Here is a 12,239-nt window from a genome sequence, read left to right on the forward strand (position 1 = left end):
CTCTGCAGACTAGTTATTTAAGGTCGTGGATGGTGAGGCCAAGTGCGCCCCAACCCATGGCTGAGGTGGCAAGGAACCATGTACCCCAGGTGTGGGCCCCAACTTCTTGCGCCGTCTCTGCCCTCTTCTTGCCTGCTCCACTCCTGGCAGCTGGGGACCCCGAGCGGACCAACCATCTCTTAAAGGATGGGGTTTTATGGTGGGGATCAGTCCCCTCCCCACTGCCAAGGACAAGGGGTCGGGGATTTCAACAAAGGAACTCGCAAAAACCATCTCTTTATTTTTCATTCCTGCCATTCAACCAGTTTGCACAAGCTGAGGATGGGTGGATTTTGGAAAGAAAAGAGCATCGGGGTACAGACCCTCCTGGAAACAGTCTATGCACACTGCTAAGGCTGGTTAGACTCGAGAAGCAATTTAACAATAAACTCTACAGAATTAGAAATGTATGAAAGTGTCAAGGTGGCTGCTGGCTGGTTTCTCACCTCCCCATGGGGGTCATAGTTACGCCCATCAGTCCTGTGCAAAGGTCCTGGGGCTGGCCTGGGGGAGGGCACCCAGGTTCTTCCTGGGGCCAGGAGCAGTCCTGCTCACCCAGCAGAAGTGTGCCAAGGGACAGGCGCGTGGGTGTGTGCCCAGTACCATGGCCCCCTCAGGTTCCGTGGCTTGCGAGCGTGTCTCTGCATCCAGCCTTTATGTCCGCCCTTTGAAAGTGTTCATGCAGGTGTAGGTCCCTGAGAATTTGTAGATCTCCTCCAGTGCAGCCTGTGGGAGTATGCTGGGGGAGTGGGAGGAAGGCAGACGGTCAGCGGGGGCACCAGTGGCCAGGTCACTAACGGCCACAGAGAACCACGTGGTACAGCAATGGCTCCCGTACACCGCCCCCACCCCTGTCTCCAAGCCGCACCCACCCCTCCATGGAGGAAGGGCTTTCAAGTAAGTGGATAAGCGATGTTTCCAAGGTGAAGGTGGGTAGGAGAAACAAACTTCTAAATTCACGTTCTTAGCATCTGGGGGCCCACAGGTGCCTGAGAGATCAATGAACTCCACGTGCCACTTGTTCAACAGTATTTGCTGTGTGGGATGGAGGAGTTAGGAACCACCGTCGCCTCCTCCAGGGAAACTCCCCAGACTCACCCCCAGGCCTCTCCTCGGGCTCCCCCACAGCCCCTGTGCTGTGCAGGGGCTGGGGAAGGGGGTGGCCTCTGCTTCCTGTGGAAAAGTAGTGGTGGTAGAAGAGGGAATGTAAGCTAGGGGCTTACTGTGGAAAACACTGACATGGTCTAGACCAACCAGCTTTTTTCTAGAATGTTCAGAAAGGCTTCTGAGAAGCTCCCTGTGGTGGAGGGTGGCAGTCTCTGCTCTCCTAGGGGCTCACAGAGGCAGCAAGGAGCATCTCAGAGCAACAATCAGGATGGACTAAGGGACACAAAGATGGGGCCCAAATGCCCCCAGGCGCCCCCCGCCCTGCCCCCTACTCGGTGTCTCTGAAAGAGCTTTGCGGGTGGACTGAGGGCTGTGCCCCCTCCGTGAGGAGGTCCCCGTGCCCACAGCTGGAGCGTCTCCTCGGCTGTAGACACACAGCCAGAGGGGAGCCGGCTCCTGGGCCTTGATGTCTGCTGAAGGCACCTGGGTCCTTCCCTTCCTGAAAAGGCCCTTCAGGTCAGAGTGGTCCAGTCAGCTGAGGGCTGGGGGCAGGAGACGCGGCCCAGAGGAGCCAGGAGTCCATGGTCACTGGGGCTCCAGGGTCCAAGCTCTCCCTGAAGCACCCGTTTAGGTGGGCACCTGGAATGGCCCCTTCAGGGCAGGCCTGGGAGGGGCGGGCTGTGCTGCTCAGAGTCTAGAGAGTTCTAGGAAATGTGATGCTGGGCTGATTCCGAAGGCGGATGATCTCCTCCTTAAAGCCTACCTCCTGAGGCCACTTGTCCTGGTACATCCCACCTGACCAGCCCTGGAGCGTTTCTGGGAATCCCAAACACTGAGATCTCTGTTTTCCCCCATTAGATCGAACTTCCCGAACCTCAGAGCCAAGAACTAGTCTCTGGAACAGTGGTTTTCAAAGTGTGGCCCAGGAACCCTTGGGGGATACCTGCAACCTCTTCAGAGGTCACACTGTTTTCATAATAACATTAAGACGTATTCGCCTCTGCATGCCTCTCTCCCACGTGCAGCTGAGTTTTCTGGAGGCGACGTGACATGTGACATTATAACCAACTAAGATCAGAAGCAGATCTAAGCGTCCAGTTGTCTCCAATTAAGTCAGGCAATAAAGACTTTTGCAAAAATGCAAAACAATGCCATTCTTCCTACCACTTTTTTTTTGGTGGAAAATACACTTTTTATAAAAATACCATATTTATGTTAATAAGGGTAAACTTTTTCCATTCTAATTTCTCAATACGGTGTCTAGTAATAGATACAACTCACATAAGAGAAAAGGGGGCTTTGGGTTTCTCTAATATTTAAGATTGTAAAGGAGTCCTGAGACCCACAAGGGTCAGACCTGCGGATCCAGCCTAAGTGTGGGAAATCCCGGGCACACAGGCCGCCTCTGCTCACTTTCTGCCCATGGCAGACATAACTAATCGATCACACGCGTCCTTTCTCCTGCCTGCCGCCTCCTCCCCACCAGGGTTCCCCAGCAGAAGGGGAAATGGCCCGCATGAGCCCGCCCCAGAGCTCCCCCACCCCCTGCCCTTACCTTTTCAAGATAACTAGGGCATGCATGGTCCATGGGAGGAGGAGGAGGGCCTGGTTGAGCTGCACAGCTTCCACCGTCCTCCGGGCCACCGTCTCTGGCTTCAGCGGCGGGAAGAGGTTGGGGAACCTGACGCAGGAAGAAACGACAGGGGTTTTTTCTAGAGAAGCCAGCGCTCCTGCTGACCGCCTCCGTGGCTAACGGATCTGGCCCATCCCTCTGGCATCTGCTGTTTGGGAGCCTTGAGGCCTCTTTGGAAGGCTCTGCCAGCCCCCCACCTGCTGCCCCAGAAATGCTGGGAGTTCCCCCCTTCTTTTTCTTCCCACTGAGCCTCCCTTTGAGACTGGAGATATTATAGCCCACCCCCGGGGACCCCTTCTCCAAAATGCTTCCCAGGGATCCTTTAAAATGTCACTCTGATCCTGTGGCTGCCCGGCCCAGACCCTCCCAGGGCTCCCGGTGCCCTCCGCAGCCCTGCTCAGTGTGGGCCCTGCTCACCCACTGCCTGACCCTTCTCCCTTGTCACTCTGCTCCTGCAATCCTGGCCAACCTTTCTGTTCTTGCCACTCAAGCTCTTTGCCAGCTCAGGGTCTTTTACCAGCTCTCCCATCAGAGAGGGTTCTCGGCTCGTCCCCCTGGGGTGGCCTCTGATCTCCTCCCCCCGCTAATTCCCTTGACTGCATTTGCCACCTCTGGAATGGCCTTGCCTATCTGCTTGTCTCCTTGTTCACGGCTGGTCTCCCCCATCAGACTGCGAGTTCCACAAGGGCCGAGGTCCGGTCGGTCTTGCTCTGTTTTATCCCCTCTGTGCAGAGTCTGGCACACAGTGGGTGCTCAATCAATGCTCCTGAACAATCTGCTGTTCCCCAAATGTGTCTTTTTTTTTTTTTAAAGATTTTATTTATTTATTTGACAGAGAGACAGCCAGTGAGAGAGGGAACACAAGCAGGGGGAGTGGGAGAGGAACAGGCAGGCTCATAGCGGAGGAGCCTGATGTGGGACTCGATCCCAGAACGCCGGGATCACGCCCTGAGCTGAAGGCAGACGCTTAACGACTGCGCCACCCAGGCGCCCCATGTTCCCCAAATGTGTCTTGCTCATCCTCTCTGGAGGCAGGGGCTGCAGGAATGCCCCTCTCTGCCCAGCTCACCGCTTTCCTCGCTGATTCATTGATTCACTGACTGAGCCATCCAAACATTTACGGGGCGCTTTCCTGGGGGCTGGTAAATGAACGACTGAACACGTAAACGCCAGGGAGCTTTCTCACGCCTGCTCAGAGGCCTCTGGCCCGATACCCGCACTGCGATGACACTCCCTAAGTGCCAGGCCCCTGCGAAATACAACAGGAGCCATTTGCTCCAATTTATAAAGAAGGAAGCTGAGGCTTTGGGGGGATTAGGGGGAGGCTCTGAGGACTGAAGCCAGGCCAGCATGGGCCTCAGGCTAAAGCTCTGTCCTCGCCCTCATGGGCCTGGAGGCACAGGGCTGACCGCGATCCCACAAAAGGCTTGTGAGCTGTTCAGGCCCCAGCAGCACTTAGGGCTTAGGTGAGTCACCCGGAGCTGATGATACCTTGAGCAAAGGCAACTCTTGGGACCCGAGCACGGGCTGGGTTGGTCTGAGAACCCATGGCTGCTCCCCCCACCCCCCGCCGCCATTCCCCACGAGAGGCTTCCTTTGCCATCCCAACATGCAGCCAAGATGCTCACAGCCCTGCGATCTAGAAGGGCAGCCATGGGGGCCCTGCAGGGGTGAAAGTGCTGAGGCCGCTCATGGAGGCCGGAACCCTACAGACGCAGTGGACAGTCTGGTTTTCCAGCCCCGACCTGGGCCGGTCCTGCTCGCTAGTTGGGGGAAGGGCAGACAGGAGGGATAGGCCAAGCTCCGTGGGTTCAGGGGGGCCCTTCCTAGTAAGAGCCCTGCAGGAGAACCTGACAGAGGATGCCAGCACGTCCGCCCACTGGAGGGTCTTTCTCCTTTCCTTCCTGGTGGGTGGGATGGGTACACAGGGAACGGGCAGAGCTATTATTCCCACGGACGTAGCCCAGACTTGGGGAAGAAGCATGCCCAGCCAGTTTCCATCTGTGTGGCCCCGGGCAAGTAACTTCCCTCCTCTGAGCCTCAGTTCCCACGTCTGTGAAATGGGGACAAGAGCGCTCTCACAGGGCTGCTGAGGGCCAAATGCAGCCGCGTTTGTAAAGTAGCTGTTGCGGCTGGAACATAGCACAGGACCAGTAAAGCGCAATCTGCAAACAATAGCTCCCACCTCTACCGGCTCGCTCTTGCCAGAAAGCCTATCAGTTTTTTCATGGTTGGGGAGAGAGCCAGTGCTTTTCTTCTTCTTCTTCTTCTTTTGTCTTTTCTTTTAAGAAATGGGAGCTGGTTGAACACCAATCATCCTTTTATGACTCTTCCCCCAGACCCTTCGGGGCTCGGCCGCACATCCGCAGGTGACTAACCTTCACCTGGCGCTTACTACGTGCCAGGCAGGCTGGTGGATTCGCACCCCGGAGCCCATCTAACCTGTGAAGCAGGGGGTCCATTACCTATCCCTTCTTAGAGATGAAACCAAGGCACAGGAAAGCTGAGTGACTTGTCCAAGGTCACACAGAGCTGGGATTTGGCCCGAGGCTATGCGGGCCCACACCCTGAACCACTGTAGAATGATGGCTTGGGGGAACCTTGCATTTCCTTTGTGTGGGACAGGAGAATGCTGTGAGACAGGCACCCTGCTAGAGGTCTGCTGATACCCTGCCTACTTCTGTGTTCCGGAGCCCAGCTGAAACCCCGGATAGTCCCTGCTGCTCTTCTATCCAATATGCATTTATGGAGCACCTCCTGTATGCCCAGATGAAAAGAAGCCAAACCAAGACGTGATGCGGGGGGAGGGGCACATGGAACATTAACTGTCATTAATCCAACCTCCTCTACATACAGAATCTAAGGACAGCAGAGCAGCGGTCCGTTCCTGAGCATCTGTGTGCCGGGCTTTGCACCGGAACCTTCCAAGGGTTACTTCTACCCCTCCTCGTGAGCCCCTGAGGGAAATAGGATTTCCACACTTTTTCAGACTAGCAAAGTACAGCTCAGAGAGGTGGCAAAACTGGCTCAAGATTTTGCAAGTGTAGAGACACGGTGGTGTCACCAAACCACTCTCAATGCTAACAGCTCGGGGGGACCGAGGGATCCCCACACGTCTTGCCCTCTGCCAAAGGCCCTCCACTGCTGACTCATTTGATTCCCACCAGGACCCTCCACATCGTCCTTGTTTCTGGAAGAAGCTGATACGTATAATCCGGAAGGCAAATCTAGAACTGTGTGCTGTGTTGCAAAAAGCAAGGAAAGCGGCTGTTGGGTGATTCCGCATTTTCATTTATCTATGACTTTATGCCCCTTCACAACCCCACATCATTATAGCAACAATTATTGGGCGCTTACTATATACACATGTGCTGTGGCATGCCAGGTCCCATTTTATTCTTATCACAGAACCCTAGGTGTAGACGCCACACCGTCCCTTTGTTTTTCTTCTCTTTTCTTTTTTTTAGGGAGAGAGAGAGAGAGCAAGCGGGGGGCAGGGAAGGGGCAGAGGGAGAGGGAGAGAGAGAATCTTAAGCAGGCCACGCTCAGCGTGGAGCCCGATGTGGGGTTCGATCTCACGACCCTGAGATCATGACCCGAGCCCAAATTCAGAGTGGGACGCTTAACCAAATAAGCCACCCAGATGCCCCCTCATCATCCCATTTTACAGATGAGCAATGGAGGCTGCAGTGGGAACTCACTGGACCCAGGGTCCCAGGGGACATCACAGGTGTAGGTGAGTTGGCACCAAAGTATGAGCTCCAAGCCAGTGGTTCCCATTCCCTTTGATTTAATTGGCCTGGAGGAGAGACGGTTGGGCTTCCATATTTCTTTAAATTGAGCTATAATTTGCATTCAATAAAAAGGCATACATTTTTAGTGTATAGCATGATTAATTTTTACCTGTGTAACCGCACTAGGATCGGGAAGAGAGAACATTTTTAAAAGCCTAGAAAGCTCCCTTGTGGCTCCTCCCAAGCTATGGCCCCCGTGCTCCAGGGATGGCCACCGCTCAGATTCCTGTCCCGTGGCCGGGCTCTGGGGCTTCAGACAGTACGCTCCGGCAGAACACACTCTTCTGCATCTCCCTTCTTTTGCTCCGCGTAAGACTTACAGATTCATCCACGCTGCTCCTGGATGAACACTCCATTCTCTTTTGATAGTTGGGGAATATTCCACAGCCCGCGTCTGGCACTGATACTTTACAAAAGCCCCCTGAGCGGAGAAGCAGGACCTAAAGCACTAAGGTACCCACTGCCCTGCAGACGGAGACTCGGGACCGAGACCCAAAGCCGCAGATAATGGGCTTCTGAAATGGTTCTTGCTGCCAGCGCTCTGTGCGCGTGTGCCCCGTGCCCCTGGTCCGATCTGCTGCGGGCCGCGGCCGGGGGTGGTGGGGGAGGCGAGTCCCCTGCTCACTGACCTGACCCTCATGCCCTGGAACATCTCGGTGCTGGTGTGGAAGGGCAGTACGGTGGTTGCACTGACTCCCGGACAGTCCAGCAGCCCCAGGGTCAGGCTCTCCATGAAGGCGAAGGCCGAGGCTTTGGACGTGCAGTAGTCGATGGCGCCGGGGATGGCAGAGAGAGCCAGCACGGAGTTGAGACACACGATGTGGCCGTTCTGCAGCTCCAGCATCCGCGGCAGGAAGGCCTTGGTGGTCTGGGGGCGGGCGGAAGGTCAGTGTGGGGCAGCCGCAACCTCCAGCAGCCCCTCTAAACTTCTTCGGGGGAGAACGGGCCACCCCAGGGCACATGCACCCCTCCGATGATGAGCTGTCCTAGGACGGGAGGGGAGAGGGCCAAGCCTGCCCGCTGCAGGGCCCTGACCGCACCCCATTCCAGTACGTCCAGATGCCCCAGCCCCGGTGAGCCTCTCCCCACGCCCAGACGGCACCCGCGAGGGAAGGAGCGGGTCACTGTCACACCCGGGGCTGGCTGTGGCCCCAGACGGCCCTTACCCAGAACTGGCCCAGGGTGTTGATGTGCTGGGACTTGAGAAGGGCGTCATCGTCACTGTCCATGAGGCTCTTCCCGTGGACCACGGCAGCATTGTTCACCAGGATGGTGATGTCGCCCACCTGCGGGCAAGGGGGCCACGGGGCCGTTAGGGCACCTCGTCCTGGCGGCCGACACCCACAGCGCAGGGACCTGCCCCCTCCACACTGGCTGTGTGCCCCTGGACAGCCCATTGTCTCTCCGGGCATCGACCTGGATTTGTGAGACGGGGATGCCAGCCATACTGGGGTGGATCTGAGGGTCTGAAAGACTTTATGGCACAAAGCAGGTTTATAATAAACGGGGTTATTGTTACATAAAAGCAGTTAACATTCACCGTGTGCCAGATACCAAACAGGGCGGTTTTTGCTCCCTTAGAGCTCACTGAGACATTCAGTGCAAACAGAAGGCTGGAGTCAGGACAGGGATTTTCCCAGAGGGCCAGGGGACATTTGCCCCACAGGCTCTAGGACAGAAACTCACAAGGCCTAAGCTTCCAAAGGGGACAACAGGTGTTACGCAATCAACCCACACCCCTAATCCCCACCCCGAGTAACACACACATGCACGTGCACACTCACGCACACACGGCACGGGCCAGCTTCCCGGGAGAGTCCCCAAAGACGCCCCGGAAACAGCCATTCTGCCATTAGCAAGGCTCTCTCCCAGGCCAGGTGAGATTGAGCTCCTTGGCTGCTATTCTCCTGGGTCCAGCCGAGCTCAGGACAGACCCTTCTAGGCTACTTACCTTCTCCCGGACAGCTTTGGCCGTCTGGTACACCTCCTCCCGGTTGCCCACGTCGCAGATGAAGTAGTGGCACTCGGTGCCCATCTGTCGAATCTCCTCCGTCGTCTCCTTCAGGCATTTCTCAGTCCGGCCCCAGAGAACAATCTGGAAGGAGAGGATGACAGCACTAAATAAGTGGTCATTGAGTAAGCCGTTGTGATTCCGTGATTGGCATCGGAAATTCAGCAATCTGCCTGAGGAACTGGCAAGTAGAGTAACTGGCCTCCCTGATTGCATCCAAAGGCAGTTTGCAAAGCACAGTGACAATGTGCTTTTCTAAAGGGATAGAGCCTATTCTGAAATGAACGAGTAGTTTCTGAGCCCATTTATGACCGATCAATTGATGTGTTAGTTACAAGTCCTTCCTAGACGTTGCTTTCCACAGGACGCCCCCTGCCAGCTCGATTCCAGAAGCCACAGCAGAACTCCTTCTCTACAGTATTCTGGAATGCTCTCAGGAACAAGCTGGCCTTCTCTCCCATTAGATCTAGAGCCAGGTTCATGAGCACCAGCCCCCAGAATGGACTGGAAGGTCCTGGCCATGAGGCCCACAGAGGCGAAGTGGATCTCCCCGCTAGCTGCGGTCCCACGGGGGAGGAGGGAGCGAGGAGAGGCACCAGGCTTCCACTGAGCAGAAGATGCTGTCCGCACTGGTAATGAATGTGGGCCCCACTGCACCAGGAGGGGACCCTGGTACGGCCGATAAATGGATTCCTAACGCGGTGGGACGAATCTGTGAATGGCTGGTCATAAAAGGCTCACAAGAGAAGCCCGGCTAATTCTCAACCTTGATCTAAGCAAGAACAACCCACCTAGCTCCCCATGACATGACAGGTCGTGGGTTCAGAGAGGCCCCTGATGGTAAAAGGGCTTGAAGATGGGAAACTAAGAATCCTGAGCCCAGAGGGACAGAATGGGGGGAGCTGGAAGGCATCAGAAAAAGGAAGAAGGACGCCTGGGTGGCTCAGTCGGTTAAGCATCTTGATTTTGGCTTGGGTCATTATCTTGGGATCAAGAGATCGAGCCCCACGTCAGCTTGCACTCAGCACAGCGTCTGCTTGTCCCTCTCCCTTCCCCACTGCCCCTCTTCTCTCTCTATCTGAAATAAATAAATCTCAAAAAAAAAATAAAATAAAAAGGAAGAGATGAGATTTTCTTGGGGATTAGTCTAATGGGTTTCTATTTTTGTTTTTTCTTTCTTTCTAAAATTATCAATGAAATTCCTCCTTGAGGAGCACCTGGGTGGCTCAGTCAGTTAAGCGTCTGCCTTCAGCTCAGGCCATGATCCCGGGGTCCTGGGATTGAGCCCCACATCGGGCTCCCTGCTCAGTGGGGAGCCTGCTTCTCTCTCTCCATCTCCCTCTGTCCTTCCCCCCACTTGTGCTCGTTCTCTCTTTCCCAAATAAATAAAATCTTAAGAAAAAAATTCTCCTTGAAAAATAAAACTCAATATGGAACCCAGTGTGTGAAACGAGGGAAAGGAAGAAATTACATGTCCAACTGCATATTTTCTTCCTCTAGAAACAACTAATGAGAAGGGAAAAGCTGTGTTGGGCAGGCAAACATTTTCAAGTGGGAGTTACAGAGGGGGCTCCAATTACACCAGCCCAGAATCCAGTGGATTTCTCCAGTCTGCTTTGTGACACAGTAGGGACAAGTCACACAGACAAGTAGTTGGAGGTGGGAACAGTTTATCAACCATGTACCTTAAAATCTCAGAACTTTTACTTAAGCGGAAAGGGCCCCAAAAGGATGTAGCTGGCAGGCTATACAAAAGAGCTGGGGGTCTCCCACGGATCTGCTTTTTTTATTAGCGTTTTTAAAACTTTTGAAATATTTTTAAAAAGAAAATAAAAGCGCTTTTTTCAACTCCTCAAACATCCCTGGCAAAGCCCAGTTTGAAGACTCCACCTAGCCCAAGCACTGTATTTCTTGTAATTGAAGTCTTAAAATACAGGCAGGGCTTTAGAAGGAAGGATCCCATCCGTGGCTCTCCATGACCACAAAAGTCCATCAAGGGCAAACAGACTGCAATTAGACAGGCTCCAAGGAACACTTTCTTGTCTGTTGAACTAAAAACAGACCAAGAATGTGTTCCTCCAGGAGAGGCAGCGAGATACACTTCAGGAAGAAGAAAACAAACATCTGTTGTAGGAGGGCAACTGGGTGTAAGCATCGTTCACTTCACCAAACCTCACCCTTGCCTTGTGGTCACTGTCCCCCAGTTTCCTTCCATCCTCCCTTGTTACCCCACCTGTCTGTCCGACCATCCATCCGTCCACCATCCATCCATCCATCTACCATCCACCCATCCTTCCTTCCTTCTTTTCTTCCATCCACATACCCACCCATGCACCCAATCCTTCATCCATCCATCCATCCGTCCATCCGTCCGTCCATCTATCCATCCATCCTTCCTTTCTTCCATTCACCCACCCAATCCTCCCTCCCTTCCTTCCTTCCTTCCTTCCTTCCTTCCTTCCTTCCTTCCTTCCTTCCACCTCTCCTTTCTTCCTTCAACTCACCCTCTCCCACCATCTATCCACCCTTCCACCTAATTTCTGAATATGGCAGCCTTAGGTGAAGGTGATCCTTCGCCTTCTTTCTCTGCTCTGGTGCCTGCCCAACCGTACCCCACCTCCAGCTCCTATGGGGAACAGGACCACGGGGCTTCCACAGTTCCCTAGGGTCTGGTAGAAGGCAATGTCTCTGGGGACTCTGAGAATTTCTGGACAAGTGGATAGAGAGCGGAAGCTTGAAGCTGGGGTGGGTGCTGGCAGGTGCAGGGGTCCTAGCAGCACAAGTGATCACCTCAGAGGGTCTGGAGCAGCGGCACGGACAGGGGGCCCTTCGTTCTGGGAGCCTTAGGTTGCTTCTCAGCAAGAACAGGTGGGCCTGGGGGTCCAGCCGAAGTGGCACCAAGGGCCCAGGAGCTCCTGGCTGGATTAACTAACTCTTCCTGATCCCCCAGTTCTCAGATAGGTAAGGAGGGTAGAGTCTAAACCCCCCGACCCCTGGTCTGCCCAGAAAACCAGGGAGGCCAGGACCGTCTATGTGGCACCCTGAAAAGGGAGGGGGCTGGAGTAAGGGGAGGGGGATAAAATGAAAGCTGGGTCCCCTCATCTTCCATGGGCAGGGGATACACCCCAGGTTTCACTTCCTTTTCGGGATCTGCTGGGGATGCCGGGGTGGGCTGGCTTGCTCGTGCTCTGTGCTCAGAGCCCCCACCTCGCCCTGGGCACTAGGACAGGTTTGCTTTCTGCCCGCCTCACCCCAACCCCGGGCTGGGAGACCCCTGCGGGCCTCAAGCCTGGCTTGTTCATTTTCATATCCCAGGGCCCAGGAGCGCGTGTGCTGTGTGCTGAGTGAATGAATGTTCAGGGCCACAGGTGGGATGGGCTGGGAGGAGGTTTAAGGCTGAGGCCATCCGGGTCGCCTGGGTGGCTCAGTCATTAAGCATCTGCCTTCGGCTCAGGGCATGATCCTGGCATTCTGGGATCAAGCCCCGCATCAGGCTCCTCCACTGGGAGCCTGCTTCTTCCTCTCCCAGTCCCCCTGCTTGTGTTCCCCCTCTCGCTGGCTGTCTCTCTCTGTCAAATAAATAAATAAATAAAATCTTTAAATTAAAAAAAAAGGCTGAGACCATTCCATCTTCCTCGGCTGAGCCATTTGGGGT

General features: G+C 54.7%; 1 protein-coding gene across 2 annotated transcripts in view; it reads right to left on the reverse strand.

Annotated features, from left to right (window-relative positions):
• Positions 1-260: 260 nt before the first annotated feature.
• DHRS3 (dehydrogenase/reductase 3) overlaps positions 261-12,239 on the reverse strand; it is a 38,755-nt gene continuing 26,776 nt past the window's right edge. For both annotated transcript variants that reach the window (XM_026519807.4, XM_044391499.3), the window contains exons 2-6: positions 8,525-8,668; positions 7,740-7,859; positions 7,203-7,441; positions 2,702-2,827; positions 261-778 (exon numbers count right to left, since the gene is read on the reverse strand). In XM_026519807.4, coding sequence (XP_026375592.1) covers positions 694-778; positions 2,702-2,827; positions 7,203-7,441; positions 7,740-7,859; positions 8,525-8,668 — 714 coding nt within the window. In that variant the 3' untranslated portion in view covers positions 261-693. The remainder of the gene's footprint in view (positions 779-2,701; positions 2,828-7,202; positions 7,442-7,739; positions 7,860-8,524; positions 8,669-12,239) is intronic.

The sequence above is a fragment of the Ursus arctos genome, unplaced genomic scaffold (genome assembly GCF_023065955.2).
Source record: "Ursus arctos isolate Adak ecotype North America unplaced genomic scaffold, UrsArc2.0 scaffold_32, whole genome shotgun sequence".
NCBI lineage: Eukaryota > Metazoa > Chordata > Mammalia > Carnivora > Ursidae > Ursus > Ursus arctos.